Source organism: Drosophila erecta, unplaced genomic scaffold (assembly GCF_003286155.1).
Source record: "Drosophila erecta strain 14021-0224.00,06,07 unplaced genomic scaffold, DereRS2 tig00000000-arrow-pilon, whole genome shotgun sequence".
Classification (NCBI taxonomy): Eukaryota; Metazoa; Arthropoda; class Insecta; order Diptera; family Drosophilidae; genus Drosophila; species Drosophila erecta.
The window spans coordinates 18,073,729-18,093,291 of record NW_020825194.1 but is presented as its reverse complement, the minus strand read 5'-3'; the positions used below and the strand labels follow the sequence as shown (position 1 = coordinate 18,093,291).

Genomic DNA, 19,563 nt, shown 5'->3' with positions numbered 1-19,563 from the left:
AAACGAGTATTTAAAAAATGAACATATTCCAATTAAAAATAGTTTTGAACATTTTTTTTCGCACAGTGTAGTTTACCAAACACAATTGCAGATTAAAGCTCCACAACCCACCTCCTTTTCCATGGAGCCAAACTCGACTTGCGTTGCAACTTAGCATTTGCAGTGCTTAGCATAGATACAATAGTCGTAATTATACGTTTGCATAAGCCTAATGAATGCACATCGAACTGCTTTTCAGAACACATTGGTGGCTAGAAACACGTACGTTACTGTTGAAACGTTGGCCAAGTAAATAGCCAACCACAGTAATTTTTGACTACCGTTTAAAATATGTGTATTCAGCTGTTCTATAGCTAAAATGGCGAAATTCGATGACCTAATAACTGATAATTTGAAATTGCATTTGGATGATGATTTGCAATTCAAAAAACCATCTTTAGCTAATATGCCAATTCTGATTTAATGTGAACTCAGTGAAAGTATTTACAGATACCTTTTAGAAAATTATACAAAGCTTTTATATATTAGATATTTTCACCTTTTGCAATTAATTTTTCTAGACACCGGTGTATTTCGCCAGGCAATTCGATGCGCTGCAACTAAAACTCCTCCGATAAGCTGAGTCTATGCAAGTACAAACAAAAAAAAACATTCCTGTGATCAGAATGAGCTGATATTACACATTTGCACACGTAGATATCATACATTAGGGTTTTGCATTTGGGTTCTTTGAGTCAGGGCTATGTAGCTTGGGAGTTAGTATTTATAATTCCAGGTATAAACCAATAGTTGATTAATGGTGTTAATTACACATTGTATATTTCCAAAACTTCGTTTTTTCGTTTATAAACAAACGCATCACTAAGTCGTGAGTTGTGTGTGGTGGTCGGTAATTTTTTTGTTTTGTTTTTTTTTTTTAGGTATTCTGGTTTTTGGATTTTCCGCGGCTTGGGCGTGATTGCTCCAGCGTTGAGGAGTCGGCTTTGTGCCAGATAATTAAAATTAAGCTGATCAATCACGCCCAGGCTTTTGGTATTATAGTACACGTACATACAATATTCTATTAATGATAAGTCATACAAAATGTAGTAGCAAGAACACATAATTAAAAAGAAAGTTTCAACATATTTCGCAAGCAAAATTCAAAGACAGCAAAGACCTCTTCCAGAACTTTTCTTCGCGTTGCTATGAGTTGTCTGCCTGGTATTCTTTTGTTGGCTTCTGTTTTGTTATCGTTGTCAGTTGTAGTTTTCGTCCTGATCCGTCGATTCAGGCACTTCGCTTGCTAACATCACAAATCAGTTTCTAGTCGTTAGTAACGATCTCGTCCATTTTTCACACTTTTCATCATTCAGCATAGTTTCAAACTCTCTCTCCATCTTTAATTATACAGTAAATAGACGGTAGTCATAGTAGTAGTAGATATTATTTAATGGATGGCGGGCGGGCAGGCTGTAGATCGATTGCTCCATCTAGTGATCAATTGAGTGATTGAGTGAATTGAGTGCTTGACTTGCGTCCAGTCCTCGTCCCGATCCTCGTCTCTAGTGCAGCTCGATGAACTCGTACAGAGTGGCTGGTACGCTTCCCTCGTAGCGAATGTCATGCTTCTTGATCGTCCTTGCGGCCAAACACGTCAGCGTTGTGTACTTCATTGGGTCGATGATCTTATGCATGGGCGTGGGGGCCAGCAGACTCTCAAACGTCTCGCCAGCATAGTTTTTGGTGTCCTTTTAGGAGAAGAGAATCATATTAGTACGGTCAACGGAACGGCCCTCGATACCATACTCACCAAATGCGCTCCGCCCTCGAGCAGGATGTGCGACAGGGGCTCCACATAGGGCTGCATGGTAGCCAAATGGAGTGGCGTGTTGCCCGCTTCGTCGATGGCATTCGGATCTGCTCCCACCTCCAGCAAGGCTTTCGCCAGCGTCACCGAGGGGAACTGGCATGAGGGATAGCGGCCGGCCAGCGTACCCTCCCGATAGCAGGCGTAGTGCAAGGCGGTGCGATCGAACCTTACGCGCACCTTCAAGCGATTCAGGCGGTACAGCGCTCCCATCACCTGGCGACGCATCTCTGGGTTCAGGGCGTCTGTGTCTAGCAGGGAGCTCAGCAGACAGCCTATGTGAATGGCACTTATCATGGTGCGACTCAGGGCATTGGGATCGTGATTACAATCGTGCTGATGGGCCGAAAGCAGCGTCGTTGAGGAGGAGGAAGATGCGGATGAGGAAGCCGAACAGGATGGCGATTTGTCAGCTGCTGGCAGCTGCTTTTGCGGTTGCTGCTGGTCCTTCTGCTGCTCCAGCGTGAAAGCCTGACCGCGCTCAACCTCTTTGACCGCCTTGTAGAAGATCGTCAGCATGCCGTCCGCCTCGATGGGCGGAACCACTCGACCTCTCGGCAGCAGGCGACCGGCCTCAACCAGCATGAAGCTGAACAGCTCGGCGAAGGACAGCAGCGAGGACTGCGTCATCGGGCTGAGTGGCTGTAGAATCTTCTGTTGCATAGTGAGCGCATAGGACCACAGCTCGATGCAGCGATCGAAGCGCCCTGCGTCCGCATAGTGAGCGCCCCTGAAACGATATAAAGTTGATTAGATAATGCCATAGGGAAATACAATGTGAGTTAAATACCTAAATCGAATGTAGTAGCTGGTGTCCGGATGAGTGGGTCCGAGAATGCGCTGCCTAATGACCAGAGCCTGCATTCGCATCTCATCAGGATCCAAAACCATCTCCTCCAGCTCCTCCACGCTGGTCACCTCGCGAACCATTTCATAGGCCGGCACTGGTTCCTGAACCTTCTTCTCCAGCGGTGGCTCCACGGCACGCTCCTCGAGCGCTCGGCGCCACAGGTTTAGTGCCGCTGCCATGTCCCTTTTCCGGTCCACATACGTGGCACCGAGCAGTTCCAGAGCGTGAATCCTCGACTCCCTGCTCACACAGGGCAAAGTGATAAGGTGCTCGACGATGGGCATGTGACCGGTGACACTGGCCGCCAGCAGCGGAGTCATTCCGTAGTAGTCCACGTCCATGGTGGCGCCGTGCTTGAGCAGCAGCTGGAGGATCTGCAAGGAGCCCGACTCGGCGCAGTCGTGCAGCGCCGTGTTGCCCTTCACACTGCAGCGGTTCACATCGGCGTTCAGGGAGAGCAGATACTGGGCGATGCGGAAGTGACCCTTGTAGCAGGCGATCATCAAGCAGGTGTGGCCGTGACGGTTCGCCACCTCAAAGTCTACGGAATTAGACAAACAATTAGCACATATCAAATGTCAAAACTAACAAAACCAGTTCCAGTTATTATATTGTATTTATATGAGACCTTTATATTTGAATAGTTATACCAAAGACACTAGAATAATAAGATGCGTAACGCCATACGATTTTTTTGCACACGATTTTTTCGGGCTGGCTCTAGAGCTGGCTCCAGGCTCTCTCGAATTTTTGTTCAAGAGCCAGAGAAAGAGAGCGCTCTAGAGCCAGTGATGCCAATATTTTTCTGAAAAAAAGGACAGATTGAGAAAAAAAAACGGAAAAAATAGGCTGAAAATTTCAAAAAAGGATGAAAAAACAGGGCAGATTTTGATTGATACGTTTGATTCATACATTGGCATTGTGCCAATGCGTTTCAAATACGTTTCGGGCATTTTATAGGCTTTATTTAAGACAATTTTTACTACTCACTTTAAAGACCTCACTATTTCACTCACTAATATAATTATGACAAAATAATAGTTTATTATTTAATTACTTATAACTCGAGATTAATTTAATAGCACTTTGTATACGAATAAACATAAAAATATATATCCCTTTCAGTGTAGGGTAATCAATTTCTATACCATAATTTTATATTGTATTTTAAATATTTTTATGAATAAATATTTTAAAATAAATATTATAACATTTCAAACACGTACGAATAACATTTGCCCGGTTATTTGTTCAAGAGCGATGCCAATTCGATCTTGCAAGTAATCACACTTAAGAACACACTTAGGAGAAATTACTTGAACAATTTTGCGACTCTAAATTAGAAGACATGCCTAACAGTCTTCACTAGAACTAGTTGGGAATTATAGGGCTACAAGAAAATATTTTTCCTAAGCAAATATTGAAAGCGGCAATAACTTTGTGTTCCGACAGTAAGTTAAATATTCTTCAGGCTTTAATTAAGACAATTTTTACTACTTTGTGCAAATAACACATGCACTACATACGTACCACATACATACACACATACATACATACATACGTACGTACGTACGTACGTACATACATACATACATACATACGTACGTACGTACATACATACATACATACATACATACACCTGTACATACATACATACACCGGTACATACATACACCGGTACATACACTACACATACACTCACTGCTCGACCGGTAGGAGAGATTACTTGAACTATTTTGCGACTCTAAATTAGAAGACATGCCTTACAGTCCTCACTAGAACTAGTTGGGAATTATAGGGCTACAAGAACAAAATTTTCCTAAGCAAATATTGGAAGCGGCAATAACTACGTGTTCCGACAGTAAGTTAAACATTCTTCAGGCTTTAATTAAGACAATTTTTACTACTTTGTGCCAGTAACACATACACTACACTACACTACACTATATACATAAATACATACATACATACATACAAAAATTTAATAAAATGAATTAAAAAAAGGAGCAAATTATATCGAAAAGCAATATTTAGAAAACTAGCTTAGTTGGGGAACATGGAAATATTTTATGTTTAACATTTATTATCTCGAAGGTCATATAAATATACGACCCCATTACAATTGTAATGTCCTCCCCGTGGTGTTCCCTGGGTACCAAATAATACATATATTACAAATAATTAATAATAAAAATATTTATATGTAAACGGTAGCTCGAGCGACGATTTTAACTAAAGAATATTAAAACAACTTCTTAAAAAAAATAATAGTCACGGCAACAATTTTTAAATAATATTTAGCTCATATTACAACTAAATTGACCAAAACATTAATCAAATTCGTTTCTTAGATCAAAATTGATAAAATTCATAGTGCAAAACCAATGTATGGCCGTTACGCATCTTATTATTCTAGTGTCTTTGGTTATACAATCTTTAGGATGTACATTTATATTATTTACATTGGACAAGTAATAGCTGGAAGATCAGTGCCCCTTTCTAAGCTAACAAGTGTTAGGGAAAACTTCCAAACACTCCCTTACTATTGAAACAAATTAGTTACCTGCTCCATGGTGCACCAGGTATTTGACGATCTCGTAATGTCCATCGAAGCAGGCGGCTCTCAGCGGCGTGGAATTCGTCCTGGTCGTACTGTTCACATTCGCACCCCGGCGGACGAGCATCTTCACGATGCCCAGGTGGCCGGCAGCCGCTGCGCACCACAGCGGTGGGGCATCCTCAATGGGCTCCCCGTCGAAGCTGACCGATCCCACCTGCTCCACGTTGGCCCGACACTTTGTCAATAGGTATTCTACAATGTCGTAGTGTCCATTGCGGCAGGAGATGACCAGCGGGGTGGCTCCGTTCACTTTCGCCGAGATCAGGCTGCCCACTTCGCCGGAGCTTTTGTTGTAGAGGGTGGCCTAGAAATTAGGAAAGCGGAGCATATTTAGTAAGATGTGTGAATAAAGATTTTGGCACGACTCGTGTCAATCAATAAAGATTCTGAGACTCGTTTTATATCTAACTAGTTCAAATGAAGCATAAACTAAGCTAATAATTGCTCCTGGATTATATTCCACTTATAGTATTTGACTTCACTAATATTTTTTGAATAAGATCTTATTTTCTCCCTGATAGTTACGAAATCACGCTAAAATTCCAATTAGATACTATTCGTATTTTATCAAGAAAGGCGATAGTAATTATAGCTGCTTTCAAACAAATTGATGACGAACAAAGCGAATCGCTGCGAGCGTGAAAAAACGTAGACCACCTGAGCAATGGATAGCACAAATGGGTGGGGTAATCGGGGAGATATAGCCAGAAATCAGCTGGGGAATAGAATGAAATGTAACCTCACGATTGCTGATCATTTGTATTGTGTAGCGGCCGCATTGCGTCCCATGCCGATTTGAAATTGAAATTCATTTATGTCAAACGTGTTTCGTTTTTGCTTATAGTATGCTAATTATGTTGTTTGCCAGCGCGTGCAAAATAGGCGGGCAGAGGGGCGCGGGGAGATGTGGGTGGGAGGCGGTGGGGTGGTCGCCAGATTGGCTAGGGAGAATATATTAAGATTTCAATTAATTCTACTAATAATTATTCAAATCAATTCCATAATCTAACCAACAAAAACCGGGTAGAAACAGAAATAATACTACATTTACAATGTTTATGACCCTCCTCTTTAAGGCAGCAAAACGCATTTAGTGAAAACCTTGGCTGTGCCTCATCAATCCGTCGAGACAATAGTATTTTCCACCTATCAAGCTCAATTTTAGTTTTCCTTCATTCGTCTGTGTCACCTCAAAATCGCCCCCAAATACCTCCGAAAAACCCTCATCAGTCTGCTCAGAACCAGAAACTACATAAAAACAAACAAAGCCAAGTTAAGAGATGCTGGCGAAAAGGAAAATGGGTGGGGAAGGGGAATGGGGGCATCGAAAGACCTTGTGAATGCCGCACGGCTCTTTAGTTACAGTCCAACCTAGAAAGTTCGATGTTGTCAGAGATTTGAAGACAGCAGACCAGAAATAGCACCACGTATTTATTTTAAAAGGCATTTGCATGAAGAAATTCCCAGATCCCTTTATTTATAAATATAATAATATTAAATATTGCCTGTTTATTGACTTGATTAGCATTCTCTCTGCATTAGAATACTCTTACCAACTTTTCGATTGCTCTCAGTTATTCAAACCATTTCGGTCAGAAGGAGATCGCTTCCTACTTTTTGCGAAGAGAACTGCGCTCTTGGCCAATTCGCCTTGTGCCAATATTATTGGTATCGTCACCAGACAGCGGAATTCTTTGTTTTGGCCGCCTTAAGACCCCCCCAAATCCCCTCCACCCGCCCGGCAATCAACGCCTCGTGCGCGTGACAAGCGAAAATAAAAATCATTTAAACAAATACAAGAACAAGAATTAGAACCTGAACCAAAACCAGAGAAAGCTGAGGAAATACGAATCAAGAAACATTTTTGGCACGACTATTAGGCGGAAAACGTATTTTCAAAATAAAGATTATTGCGGCACAACAAGTGCAAGTGCGCCAGCGAATTGAACAATGCAAATTACGCATTAATTTCGCATTTAATTCGGTGCGAAAGCAAAAGCTGAATTATATTTATGTTACAGCGACGCGTCATCGTCGATTCCATTTAATTTTATTGGCTACTGAACTTTTCGCTTTCGCACCCGAGGCAAAAGTTGATCATCAGCCAGCCGCTGTTTGCTTCCTTTCCGCCTTTTGATCAATTATGATTGCGACTTTGACAGCCGTGAATCAGCTTTCTGTCTGAGTGATATGGGAGCTGAAAGTGGGATAATATCGGCAGAACATGGTGGTCTTCCATTCGCAAAACATCATCAAGTTGTTTGATTTAATCTATATAGCTAGCTCACTAAACAAGGAGCTTCTTATAAATCAGTCGTTCTCACGCTGATTTAACCACATGTTAGAAAGATACATTTGAACATTGAGCATTTGAGAACTGAGGGCTACTTTTCCGAGGGTTTTAGTTCTGATGAACTTGTTAAATAACTGGGTTCACCCAGGATGGCAACTTGAAAATGACCTTATTCAGCCCAGTGCCACACAAATTACTCACGCTGTTGTATCACCGAATTTCCTCTACCTATTCGCTCTCTACATCTCCTTTGGGCCATTATTTAACCTTGTTGGTCAGGTCGGAAGCCGAAAAAGCTTTAAACGAAATGAAAAGTCAATCTGACAATGGTAAGAGAGGCAGGCTGTGTGGCACAAAACGGCAGCGACACGTGAATTGTGGGCGGTTCGCAGGGGGCGGAGGCGTGGCAGGTGGTCAGGTGGCGGGTTGGAAGGCTGCGGATATGGCAGCAGTAGGGAAAATCAATCAATCGAGCTCGGGTCGCTCCACATTATGCCATAATAGATGCGACCCCGCAGATACGGCCTCGAACAATATATGGAAATCCAATCAAGAAATTGATCTAAATTATGGGAAACTCTTCACTTGCTACACTCGTATGTGTCGTTGCCTCTATGTAATTATGCTAAGTGAAAGAATAACTAGCGACAGTGGGAATGCCCAGCGGATTGTCGCCTGAGACATTGTAAACATTGTTGAAAAGCCTTTTCGAAATTTGAATATGCACTTCTGGGTTCACAATTTGCCACAATCAAAAGCCGACTGTCATGAATATTTATCGATTGATGAAATGTCTAACTCAACAGCACACAATTTGCCTTGCAATACAGAACCATTAAGTCCTCAGTCACTATTGACATACATAAGTCTTAATCCGGGACCATCCAATATGCAGTCAAGCAATGATCTACGAGTAATATTATTATTTATTTTAGCCCTTACCCAGAAGCCACTTGTGGATTTAGACAAATGCGTGAATTTCCCATTTGCCATTTTAACTACTACACAGTTTGCCTGCCATAGTTAACAGCCACAAAATTAGCATTTAGTATTCTTTTGAGAAATTCTTGTTTGTTTTTCCACTTAATTGCGTTCATTTGCCGAGTGGCAAGGGAAATTCCCGAAAACCAAAAAGTTCCCCCGCAGACAAGATGAATGAATTGAAAAGTAAATATGCTAGTCCGAATGCAGCGGGCCGAGGAAATTTATGTTTTAATATGCATATAATTCACCTCGCGCCGGAGAGGAAAACCAAAAGCAAACCCAAAACCAAAAACAAAAACGAACACGAGAAATTTCACTTCCACAAATTGAGTAAATAAATTTCTTTTTAATTTGCCGTCTGGTTCCTGGCTTGTACGGCAAATTGGGGAAATGTTCAACAGCGATTTCCCAAGGTAATCTGCTGTTTTCCGAGCATTTCACATGTTTGTTCTCGAATTCAAAACGAGAGTGGAAACACCTTGAGCCCCCGTTTACCGCTATGCGCAAATGTCAAGCGAAAAGCGAAAAGCGGCCTAAGCACGGCTATTAAATGAAGTTAACAACAAATTGTTCGTTTCCGTGTAACAAGCAACAAACCACTTTCCATTGTTGTTGCCAAGCCAGTGTAGTTTGTAGGTTTCAGCTGGCCTGTGTGAATTGTTAGTTGGTCGTTTCGCTGTGCGATCAATTTTCAGCTCTGACCATTCGCCACATCTCCCCCCCGCCGCCGGAGAAACCCCCTTGGAGCCGCACACGCATAATTTATTATAATTTTGACATTGAACGAGTTCAATGTCGACGCCATATGCAAGTAGACAGCCCGATCCTCAAGTTCAGCCGACTTCAGACTTTGTGATCACACTCCAATATAATTCAATTTGGGATGCCGTTCGACCGATCGTCCGATCGCCCATTCAACTGAATTCTGCTTCGAAATTCAGCACTCAGTATTCGGTGGTATTTGGGGCTTTGGAGCTTTGGGGACCGGCATTCAAATCAGTCAAGCGGCGTCTGACTCAAATTGTTTGGCTTATTCGTTAGCTTAGCCGCGACTGCGCAGTCGGCTCAAGGGTGACAAAAGCCACAGTCTTTTGAGCCATAAATGCAAAGTGAGCCAAAATGACCAGTAGCCGATAAAGCTGCACAAACAGAAGCTCACTCGGAAAAAAGCATTAAAACAAAGCAGCAGGAATAAGAAACTCTTTCCCCCCTTATTCTGATAAATTAAAGAAATCAATTATACAACTTCCTTTTGCAAATGTAACCAACTGCGATAATGATTGAACTTTATTGATAGCAATGCTAAGTAGGCAGTTATTTCTTTCAGTGCCAAATATCGGACTGCGCAGCCGCAGCTTCAGCTTCAGCTCATTATCATAGGACTTTGAGGTCAACGGTGCTTTTAACGGAGCATCTGAGAGGGGAGAGGGGAGAGGCTAGAGGTGGGGGACACAAAAGTGGCTCAATGAAATGAACCCTTTGGAGCCGAGCGGAGCCGTCAGTGTGAGGGTCAAGGTCGTTTGAATGGCTCAGGGTGTTTGGACAAGTGGAAAAGTACTACTGCATCAAATGAAGCGTGGAAATTTTAGGACAGCCCTTATCAGCGGACACACGCTCCCAACTTCGATGGTGTCACTTTTGCTTGGCTTTGGCTGGGGGATGGAGATAGGTATCTTGGGGGCTCCTCTTTCGCTGGGCAAACAGAAACGCAGATAGCAATCGGGATTGAATTCGAAAGATAAGCACATGTGCACTTATAAACACTGAATAAACGCTTCCTCATATTTGCTGCTGCCGCTCTCAGTTCTATGATTACATTTCATAAGCGCTTTTAATGAAGCCCACACGGAATCGCACTTTCCTCCATTTTGCTGCTTTAGTTAATCGTGCGATGAACTTGACAGCTTGGATCGCAGAAAACACAATGTAGTAAATAAAATAGCAAGTACAAGTGAAATTACTTTTGATGGGGGTCGAAATGTCGATACCCTACTGATTTACGATGCCTTTTATAGTCACCATAAAACATATAACACCATATAAAACGGAATATCGTGTACATATATTGAATTTTAAGTAAATAGCCCACTACCTAACTAATAAGGAGTATTATTGCTCGCATTTTAATTTGCTTGTGGCTCAAAAAAAAACATGTATTATTACTTTACAGGGTGGTGGTGCATACATTATTACTCTTTATTATTTACTTCAATAAATCATGCGACTGATAGATCTGAAAACAACGCTGTCTTTCGATCTCCTTGTAGAGGTTCGTTGGCGTCGTTAGTAGTTGAGATGGGCGATAAAATGCACTGAGCGAAATAGTAATGGGCCGCGTTTCTAGGCTGTTCAATTCACAGTCATGGCTAATTACGCGGGTTATTTGAGGTAAAACCTCAAATCCGGATGTCACCTTCAAGAAAGAAACATTGCCTTTTGAACGATTATTTGCGTTTATTCTCTGTTTCGTCGCTTTGCGCTGCTAAATATTTGTTTGGCCAAAAGAGGTCAGAGTATTTTTACGACTCTCAAAGTGGCGGTCTTATAACTGATTTCTGAATGCTTCCGAGTGGAACACTGCTCTGAATTTGGTTTTAACTGTTCTACTCTTTAACTGATCAAGTTTTGTAGCTTATTTACTTGAGCAATTGCCAGGCTCCTGTTATGAATACATTAGCCATAAAGTAGTATTTACTTATTTATTATTAATTGAACAAAACGAGCCGCAATGATGCAAAAGCTGTTCCAAGTCAGTTGTACATAAGAAGCCATTCCAAGCCAAATGTGTTGCTTAATTAAGAAGTTCTACTCGAGTATTTGGCAACTTGTTTTAGCACTTCCTAATGCCAGTCTCACTCTACTTTTCGATTGCATAACGGCCAAAAGCTCGCCAAATGTTGCAAAACTATTCTTAGTGTTTGAATATGGGCAAACGGGTGTAAACTGAGTTTCTTGATTGCCACACCATCTGCGGAGGAATTCTGATTGCGTTTCTCGCAGTGCAGAGACCAAAACAAAAGGCCTGAAATTGAATTCGAGAGCAAAGAGAACAAAACGCTCCACGATAAAGCCAATGAACGCTATCATCAAATACACACAAACAGAACACGCACCGAGTTCAAACTGGGGTTTTGTATCTACTATGTGCTTATTTGGCTCTTCGGCTTCAATTGTGTTGTTATCTTTGTGGCTGCTAATTGCCCTTCCTTGTTTATTTGTTGTTCAGATGGTTTAGTACATATGCACATATGTATATTGCAGACATAGAAAACCGTATATGTATTGGCTGCTACTGAGCTTCGCCTTGTAAAATTCCAAATAATTACACTTCATTTATCAGTGACACAAATGTAGTTTAAACATAGTTTAAAATACAGGAAGGTTCTGAAAATAGCGTCGTGATGTCAAGAAGTAACCAGCTTCCGACAAGGATTCTGATTACAGCTTTTTCAATTAAGGTACAATATTAGGAAAAGTTTCCTATTCCGTCCACAGGCATCAGGTTAGCCCCGTCATTTTCCTGAGTGCACCTGCTTATGTACTCAATGCTGTGTATGTATGTATGTACATACTCGTACATGTATGTACATATTCTCGTACTAGCAGAGACCAGAGACCAATGGCCACAAAGCCAGCGGATGACAAAGAGCACATCCACATCCACATCGACATGCATCCACAGCACACAGATATCCACACTCACAGAGAATCGGAGTCAAAGCAAACCAGCAAGGTTGGCTCTGACCTTACACACACCATTGGGAGCTAATAATCAAGAAGCAGTTGAGCGGCAGGCGAGTAGAAAACTGAAATTGAAAAGAAGCAGGTCCCCAGCTCAGCTCCAAAGCTCCAAAGCTCCAACTCCGCGCCGCGCCGCCCCAAACAATATCGAACAAAACTGAAAAAAAGCAAACAGCATTTTCGCATTTTGAGGTTACGCCAACAAGCCTCAAATGAGCAAATTGCACAGCACAAGAATCAACCTCAACCCCAAAAAGAGTAAAAGAAACAGCTGTTGACCAACTAAAAATTCGCCTTCTCGTTTTTTGGGTTTTTGGGTTTTTGCATAGAGCCGCCAAACTATAAAAACGAAAAGCGAACAGAGGAAAACCAATAACAAAGTGTACATCGAATTATCTTAAATGTTGTGCCTTGGCAAATGTTTTGAAAACGCACAAAAAAACGCTGCCTGATTGAAGTGTTTCTGCGCGAAAACGTTTTCTTGATTTCAAATGGACTTGTCGAGCTGTGTTTGCATGTAATCAAAAACATCACGCAGCAACAACTACTACAAATTTAATGAGGCATAAGTGATAATAATTAATCAGCATTCGTTAATTGCTTATCGTTACAAGGTTAATCAGTAATGACCAATTCCAAACGAAATGAGCATGTAGTGTGCTCGAGAATTAGATGGACAAGAGCAGGCATTCGCTCTTTCAAATTAGTTATCGTTTTATAGGAACAGGCTATCTTCTATGTTCTGCGATATGAGAAGAGCAATCGAAATTCATTAGCTTAAAAGACAGAAAACGATTCAAGATCACTGACCCTAGTGTTTCTAGGCTGAGCAGTACTTCATTTAATTCAAACCAGTTTCCGTGGAAATTAGTCATTGAACCTTAGATCCGTTCTCGATTAAAAACTGGCCCAAAGGTTAGAGTTTACGAGCTCGTTGAAAGGCGGAGCAAAAACAAACTCATTTGAATGCTTTTAAACCGGACTGATACCTTTAATTCAGTTAGACATGTTTATGTAATTTATAGAGAAGTGAAACTGGCACGTGGCTGAAAGGTTATATAAAACGTAGGGTGCTAGTTACTTGCTGGCACTCATAACGACTGTGGTGAAGGGGTATTTTAAATATAAAACTTAATCCCATTAACAATAGAATTTTGTTCTTCCTACTACTGATATATTTTCCTCAACAGCGGTTTTCTGCAGTTTCTAAGCAGTTGCGTTGGGTTATCTGTAGGTCTACGGAGATGGTCTAGTTTCCCTATCCATCAACCGCCCTCAACCTCATCAATCATTCGATCTGGCCCCATATCACGTACATGTAGGTGGAGACCCAGACCCAACCAACTGGGGAAAACAGAGTCAAAGAGGAAGGTGAAGTGGAAACCGAGAGGAGAAGCAGAACAAGAAATATTTTGTTGTGTGTACTCAACTTTAAGTGGCACTTCTACTTCGTGTACGGCGTCCAACTCTTCGCCGAGGTGTTTTTTATATTATTTTTTTTTGTTGTATTTTTGCCGTAAGCAGGGGAGTTGTTGGGGCGGCGAGGGGGGTGCCTTCTTATTTTTGGAACAAACATAAACAACGGCGAGCAAGAAAAACCAGTTCCACGGGGCGAAGGCTAGAACATGTTGCACGTCGTACCGCCAAGCAGGTTGCCTTTGCCTCGACAGCCCCACAGCCCCACAGCTCCACAGCTCCACAGCTCCATAGGCTCATAGCGTCTCCCCCATTCGCATTTGGAGCATTGAGTGCAGCAGCCCATACAGAAAAGCTATTTCGGGGCACACTCTTCGGCGTATATGTATGCATTATGTATTTATATCGCACCGTATTTATTTATTCCATTTACAGGGAACAGCGCACACACTCGTCGTCCTCAATTCGGCCAGAGTCCGAAAGCGCACACCCCTGAATGACATATTTCCAGGGTCGAGCCCCGTCGGTCAGGAAGTTTGATGGGAACAACAATGACCGAAATCGAACAGGAATATCCAGATCGCGGTGCACTGAACAAATATGGGTGGGCTAAGCTCAAAGTATCTGAAAAGAGCAATTAGCACATCCATAAAGATTGGAATGCAACTTTTTCAGCCATACATGGCATTGTGCTTAAAACATTATAATCCTACAATAGTCAACCAACTAAGAGTTAGAAGAGTTATGATGTATTTAGTTCTTTGCTATGGCTTCAAATGCTTGGGATACTACCAAGGAGTATCTTATTTTATCACCTATAAAATGTAGCATTTATCTTGGAGTGCTTCTAACTTCAGTTAGTAACTCGACTCGCATCATGGACTTATCGCTGGTTTCGCCCAGTGCACAGGGCCGAGCCTTCTGAAGCGGAGTGATTGAACGCTTCCAAGGATATTTGTCAACACAGCAGCCGGAAAGGAGTAGGAAGCCGAAAAAACAAAGCCAGCGAATGGCTCTTTGTTCCCCCGGCGATCAGCGTAATATTTATTTCAATAAGCAAAGTGCGTTCCATTGTGGGCGTGCCCAGGGGCGCAGACTCAGGGGAGCGAGAGAGAGAGGGGCATATGGGCGGAGAAAGAGACGGGACGAACTGCTCCGGCAGGTGACAATCGCGGAAGTAAAACGCCGTCGCTGACGACGTGATTTCAGCTGTTAAAATTCGCCGTCGTTATTAACGTGTTCGGTAGCAGCGGCGGCAGCGGCAGCGGCAGCAGCAACGTGGCCCAAAGACAAAAGCAGCACTCGCATAATATGGTTAAAAATACTTGCTACGCATTTGGAGCACTCATCAGCGGGGTAACAGCCACAAAAACAACACAAATATGTAATAACAAACAAACGACGAGTGTCTGAGCCGATAAGATAAGGCGTCCAAAGGAAATGAATCAAACGCGTGGAAAATGGAAAAGCAAAGAGATTGAAAAGCCAGCAAAGGTTCTGTAGATTAATTCTATAATTAACCAAAACATACTCTACACTCGCTTCATAGAGTTTATCAACATGATTATTTATATGGGCGTCTAAACTTTGGCCTTTCCAGATGTTTTTCTGGAAACAATTCCCTGATAAGAAGGCTCTTTTAAAATTGTAATCTACATAATTTGGGAATCAAAATGGCATGATTTACCTCAGCCCTTTGACCTTGCTCTATGCAAGTTAAAGTGCACTCTTAATCATCAAAGCTAACAAGAACAGGAAACACCACTCGAATAAATTGCAAAATCTTTTTATATCGTGCAAGTGCTGCCAGTTAATTTATCGAATTCAATTGTCGTTGCCTAATTGCTGCGACTCGAAATGCAGCTCATTACCACATATGTTAGGGAAAATCTTTGGGCTAAAGTGAGTTATTCCAGCTGATTTGCATTTCCCTCGCCGAACCAATTTCCATGTCACGTATTTGCGTATGCGCATCTAATTTACCGAGCTGCCAGGCCCAAGCACATACATATGTACATTCGTACATACATTCGTAGTACATGCATATATGCGAAATATGGCTGTGCTAAGCTTAGAATCAAACTGCTCGCCCGTACTAAATAATAAACACCCACGAGCCGCAGAGCAAAACAATGCAAAGGGGGCCGAGCGGGGCTCCCATGCAACAGCGCCAACTGCAGCCAGTCTCTGTGGCTGTAGCTGTGGCTGTGGCAGCTGCAGTGGCGTTGCTAAGTGCAGGGGTTTCCATTGCATTGGCTTCTGCCGCGGTGTGTGCCAATGTCAAGCTGCCCCGCCGGACGGAGTGGATGGCACACATGGATGCCAGGCCAGGCCAGGCACAGCCGGGGCTCGGGCCCAAGAACTTTGGTTATGCAAAGAGCGTGTTCGTAAGTCTTGCATCGCCAGCAAAAGTTTCGGATCCAACACGCCCACCAGCACGCCCACCCCCAACATGTGTATTTGTTATTGTCTTGCGCCAGGGCGGGGCGCCTGGCTAGATTCTAGCTAACTAACTAGGTGTACCCATTGCATTGCTCTCTCTGTTTTAATTCGCTAGATTTTTGCATCCTAAGCTATAGGGTAAACTAAACTATTGTAAAGTAATCCCATCTTAATTTTTAAAAAAACATATGATGGGTCACTATTATTTGATATTTCACGGAATCTCAGTAGCCTAATACCACTCAAGATTCGCAAAGAAATCCGATTATTCTTTCCTGACAATATTGAAAGGGTTGAATAGTTTGACTTGTAGTTGTTCCACAAATGCAGCATTTGTGCAGCATAAAACCACCCGCTAGTAAAGCGATGTACTAAGCGAATCGACATTTTCATAATTTGGCTTTTTTCTAGCCAGACTCGATTGGGGGCCCACCAACACCGCTGGAACACATGCGCGTGTACGGCTTAGCGGAGAGCGCTTGTGTGTGTGCGTGCGCTGCGACAGTGTGCGTGTGTGTGTGAGCGAGAGAATTTTATTGATTAGTCACAAGGCTAAATAAGCTACCGAGTTTACTGAGCAGCTGAGATTTCTAACAACAATCACAATAAGAACTTCGCAACTTTCCAATTGGACGGCCCAGGTGTGCAGGAGAAATGGCCAATTGGAAGGAGAAATGGCCGAATCCCAACTTGCAATACAGACGATGTGTTCAAAACTCACCTTTAATTGCGCCAAATTATTGTCCCTCGCTGCGTTGAAGACAATGAATTTGTAATCCATTTTTGTGATTCAGTTATTTGGCATAAATGCCACAGCAACCAGCTTGTTGAAAATTAATGATTTTCCTTATAGTTTGGCGGCGAAAGATGTAAATTTGTGTTGCTTTTGCTTTGCTTCTTTCTTCGCCTTCGTCAAGAGAAAGAGAGGGCAAGCGCGAGCGAGTGAAGGAGAGCGGCGAGATTCTTGAGGATGCTGTTGCTGTTGTTGTTGCTGCCTTTTTTCCCTAGCAATTTATTTTGATGTGTGGTCGATTTTCTGCACAAAAGAACTTTCCAACCGAGCGAATATATGTATGTACATACATATATGTGTAACGATTGCGATTGCGTTTTGCGTTTTTGCCCGTGCTTTTTATTGCTTCCGTGTCTTCCTGGCAATCGAATTGCACACAAACATACATATATCTTTTTGCGCACTTTGCATTCGTCTTTCGTGCTTCCTTTTCTTATTCTTCTTTCTTTTTCTTTTTTTTGTTCGGTCTCAGGAAGACGAAAATCTCATTTCTCTACTTCGATTCGCTGGCGACTTTAATTCTAGCTCTCTAAAACGGTTACTAGAGCATCAAACGGCACACTTTTCCGATCCGTTGCGATTCCACATAATATTCAGCACAAATCTAAATCCCTTCCCGAGTTTTTCGAAAACTCGTCCGACAGCCAGGAAAGCAGATCGATTGTGATGCTCTGAAATCGCTCGCGAGGAGTCGCGCTGTTTTGAACCGTCCCGCCCGCGAATGGAAAATAAAATGCCTTTTTTCAGCTGTGGCTCGTCAATTTTTTTTTTTTGTTCTTTCGCGTTAGGCGATTTTTTTACGTGTGCGAGAGCGGTCACACTTGAACCTTTGCTAGTATTTTTATTTTTAGTGGCCGTTCCGATTTCTACACATGTCGAGAATTGCCACCCTGATTTCTACATGTGCATATTCGATTGTTATTATCGAATGGAATCGAGTACACATGTATTTACCTCAGTATGGCATCACTCGGCATCTGCATAAGGTAGGCTGGCAACTCTCAAAGTGAGTAACGCAGCAATCAGCATCTGACACTCACTGACGCAAGATCACTGCCACAAAATCCGGATACTTGAATTTGAATTTCTCATTAACTTTATTTTACTTTGGTTTATTTATTGAATTAATTCCATACAATTTCATATGCAATTTGTATTTGTTTTCATTAAATCATAAACTGTTACATTGTTTTACATTGTACATTTGATTATGTTTTACTTAATTGGTATTATTATTTTAGTTCATATTTGTATATATTTTTTTGTATGTATGTATATGTCATATGGTTATGTTTATTATGCATACATATGTGTGTGCTTGTTCCAACAGAAAATTCCAAACAAAATGAAAACAATTGGGTTTCGATTAGTTATATTTAAACGGATTATTCTTGAGTTTCTGCTTACTTTGATTAACGTTTAAACATATTGTGTACCATAATATAATTAGTTAAAGCTACAACTTAGTGCGCATTCTTGTACTTCAGCAACAACTACAACAAAAGATATGACACATAAACAATAACAAAAGGGTTGATCGTTCCTAACAACAACGAACATATAAAATAATTCTGTTAAAACATTTGTTGTTAAACAAAGAAAATGTAAAAGTTTTATTTTCATAATAATTCATTTTTTTTGCTTTTACTTTTTCCATTTTTTATATCACAAGTTAAAATTTTGATTATTGTTTGGTCAATTTTATTATAATATTTATATGTATAGTACTTGTATATATATGGTATTAGGTAGGTGTGTAAATTATGTACATAAGAAAATATACTAATAGCATAATTTAATAAACATATTTCCGTAAGTTTCTCATATAAATTGGTCTAGATAATCAAGTCATGGAGTTTCATTAAATGGGGTTCCTCGTTTGGTGTGAGGAATTGGTTGAGTTCTAGTTTTAGGGGACTTGGTATACAGAGCAGTACTAACGATACGAGTGATATAAATTTAGTTTAAAATAGATGTTTTAGGAGATTACAGAGAAATTCGAGTTAGTTGCATGCGTTAAGTTAAGAGAGTGTTCTTTTTATGATATTTAATCGTATTTTATTTAGAAATATGTTTTAGGAAGGTCTTAGAGATGTGGTGGCATGATTAAGGTATAGGGATATATAACACGATATGGCAATTGGGAAAAATATTAAAAGAATATCGCAAGTGCACTAAAAATCGACGAATGCACACATTTGCAGAATTTTATCTCTGAAAGATTTGAATTGATATGTAAAATTGTACGTTATTTGCTAATTCAAAAACTATAATAGAAGTGAATATTCTTTGGAAGGTAAGCAAGTCCCAAACCATGAGCTTTCAGATATGTTCAAGATATTTAGGTTTAATTCCTGTGAAAGATTCTTAGCCATTCATCCGTGCGTCGACATAAAATTGCGATATGTATTTCGGCAAACATATCCCTAAGATCTTTAAACACACTCCACCACATCGACTAAGATCCCCTCCCATGAGCTGCCACATTCCAGATTCGATATTAGTCGCAGGAGAGGATACAGCGTGGCTAAGCCGAGAGAGCCATCAGACCATCGATTCCCTGACGCGGCCCTTT

General features: G+C 41.4%; 1 protein-coding gene across 1 annotated transcript; it reads right to left on the bottom strand.

Moving 5' to 3' along the window:
- Positions 1-1,349: 1,349 nt before the first annotated feature.
- LOC6552873 (protein fem-1 homolog CG6966) lies at positions 1,350-17,794 on the bottom strand. The gene is made up of 5 exons (XM_001979955.3): positions 16,917-17,794; positions 5,263-5,623; positions 2,640-3,240; positions 1,793-2,579; positions 1,350-1,730 (listed from the first exon to the last, which is right to left on the bottom strand). Exons 1-5 carry the CDS (start codon positions 16,974-16,976, stop codon positions 1,545-1,547), a joined length of 1,995 nt encoding a protein of 664 aa, XP_001979991.1. The 5' UTR covers positions 16,977-17,794; the 3' UTR covers positions 1,350-1,544.
- Between the last annotated feature and the right edge of the window lie 1,769 nt (positions 17,795-19,563).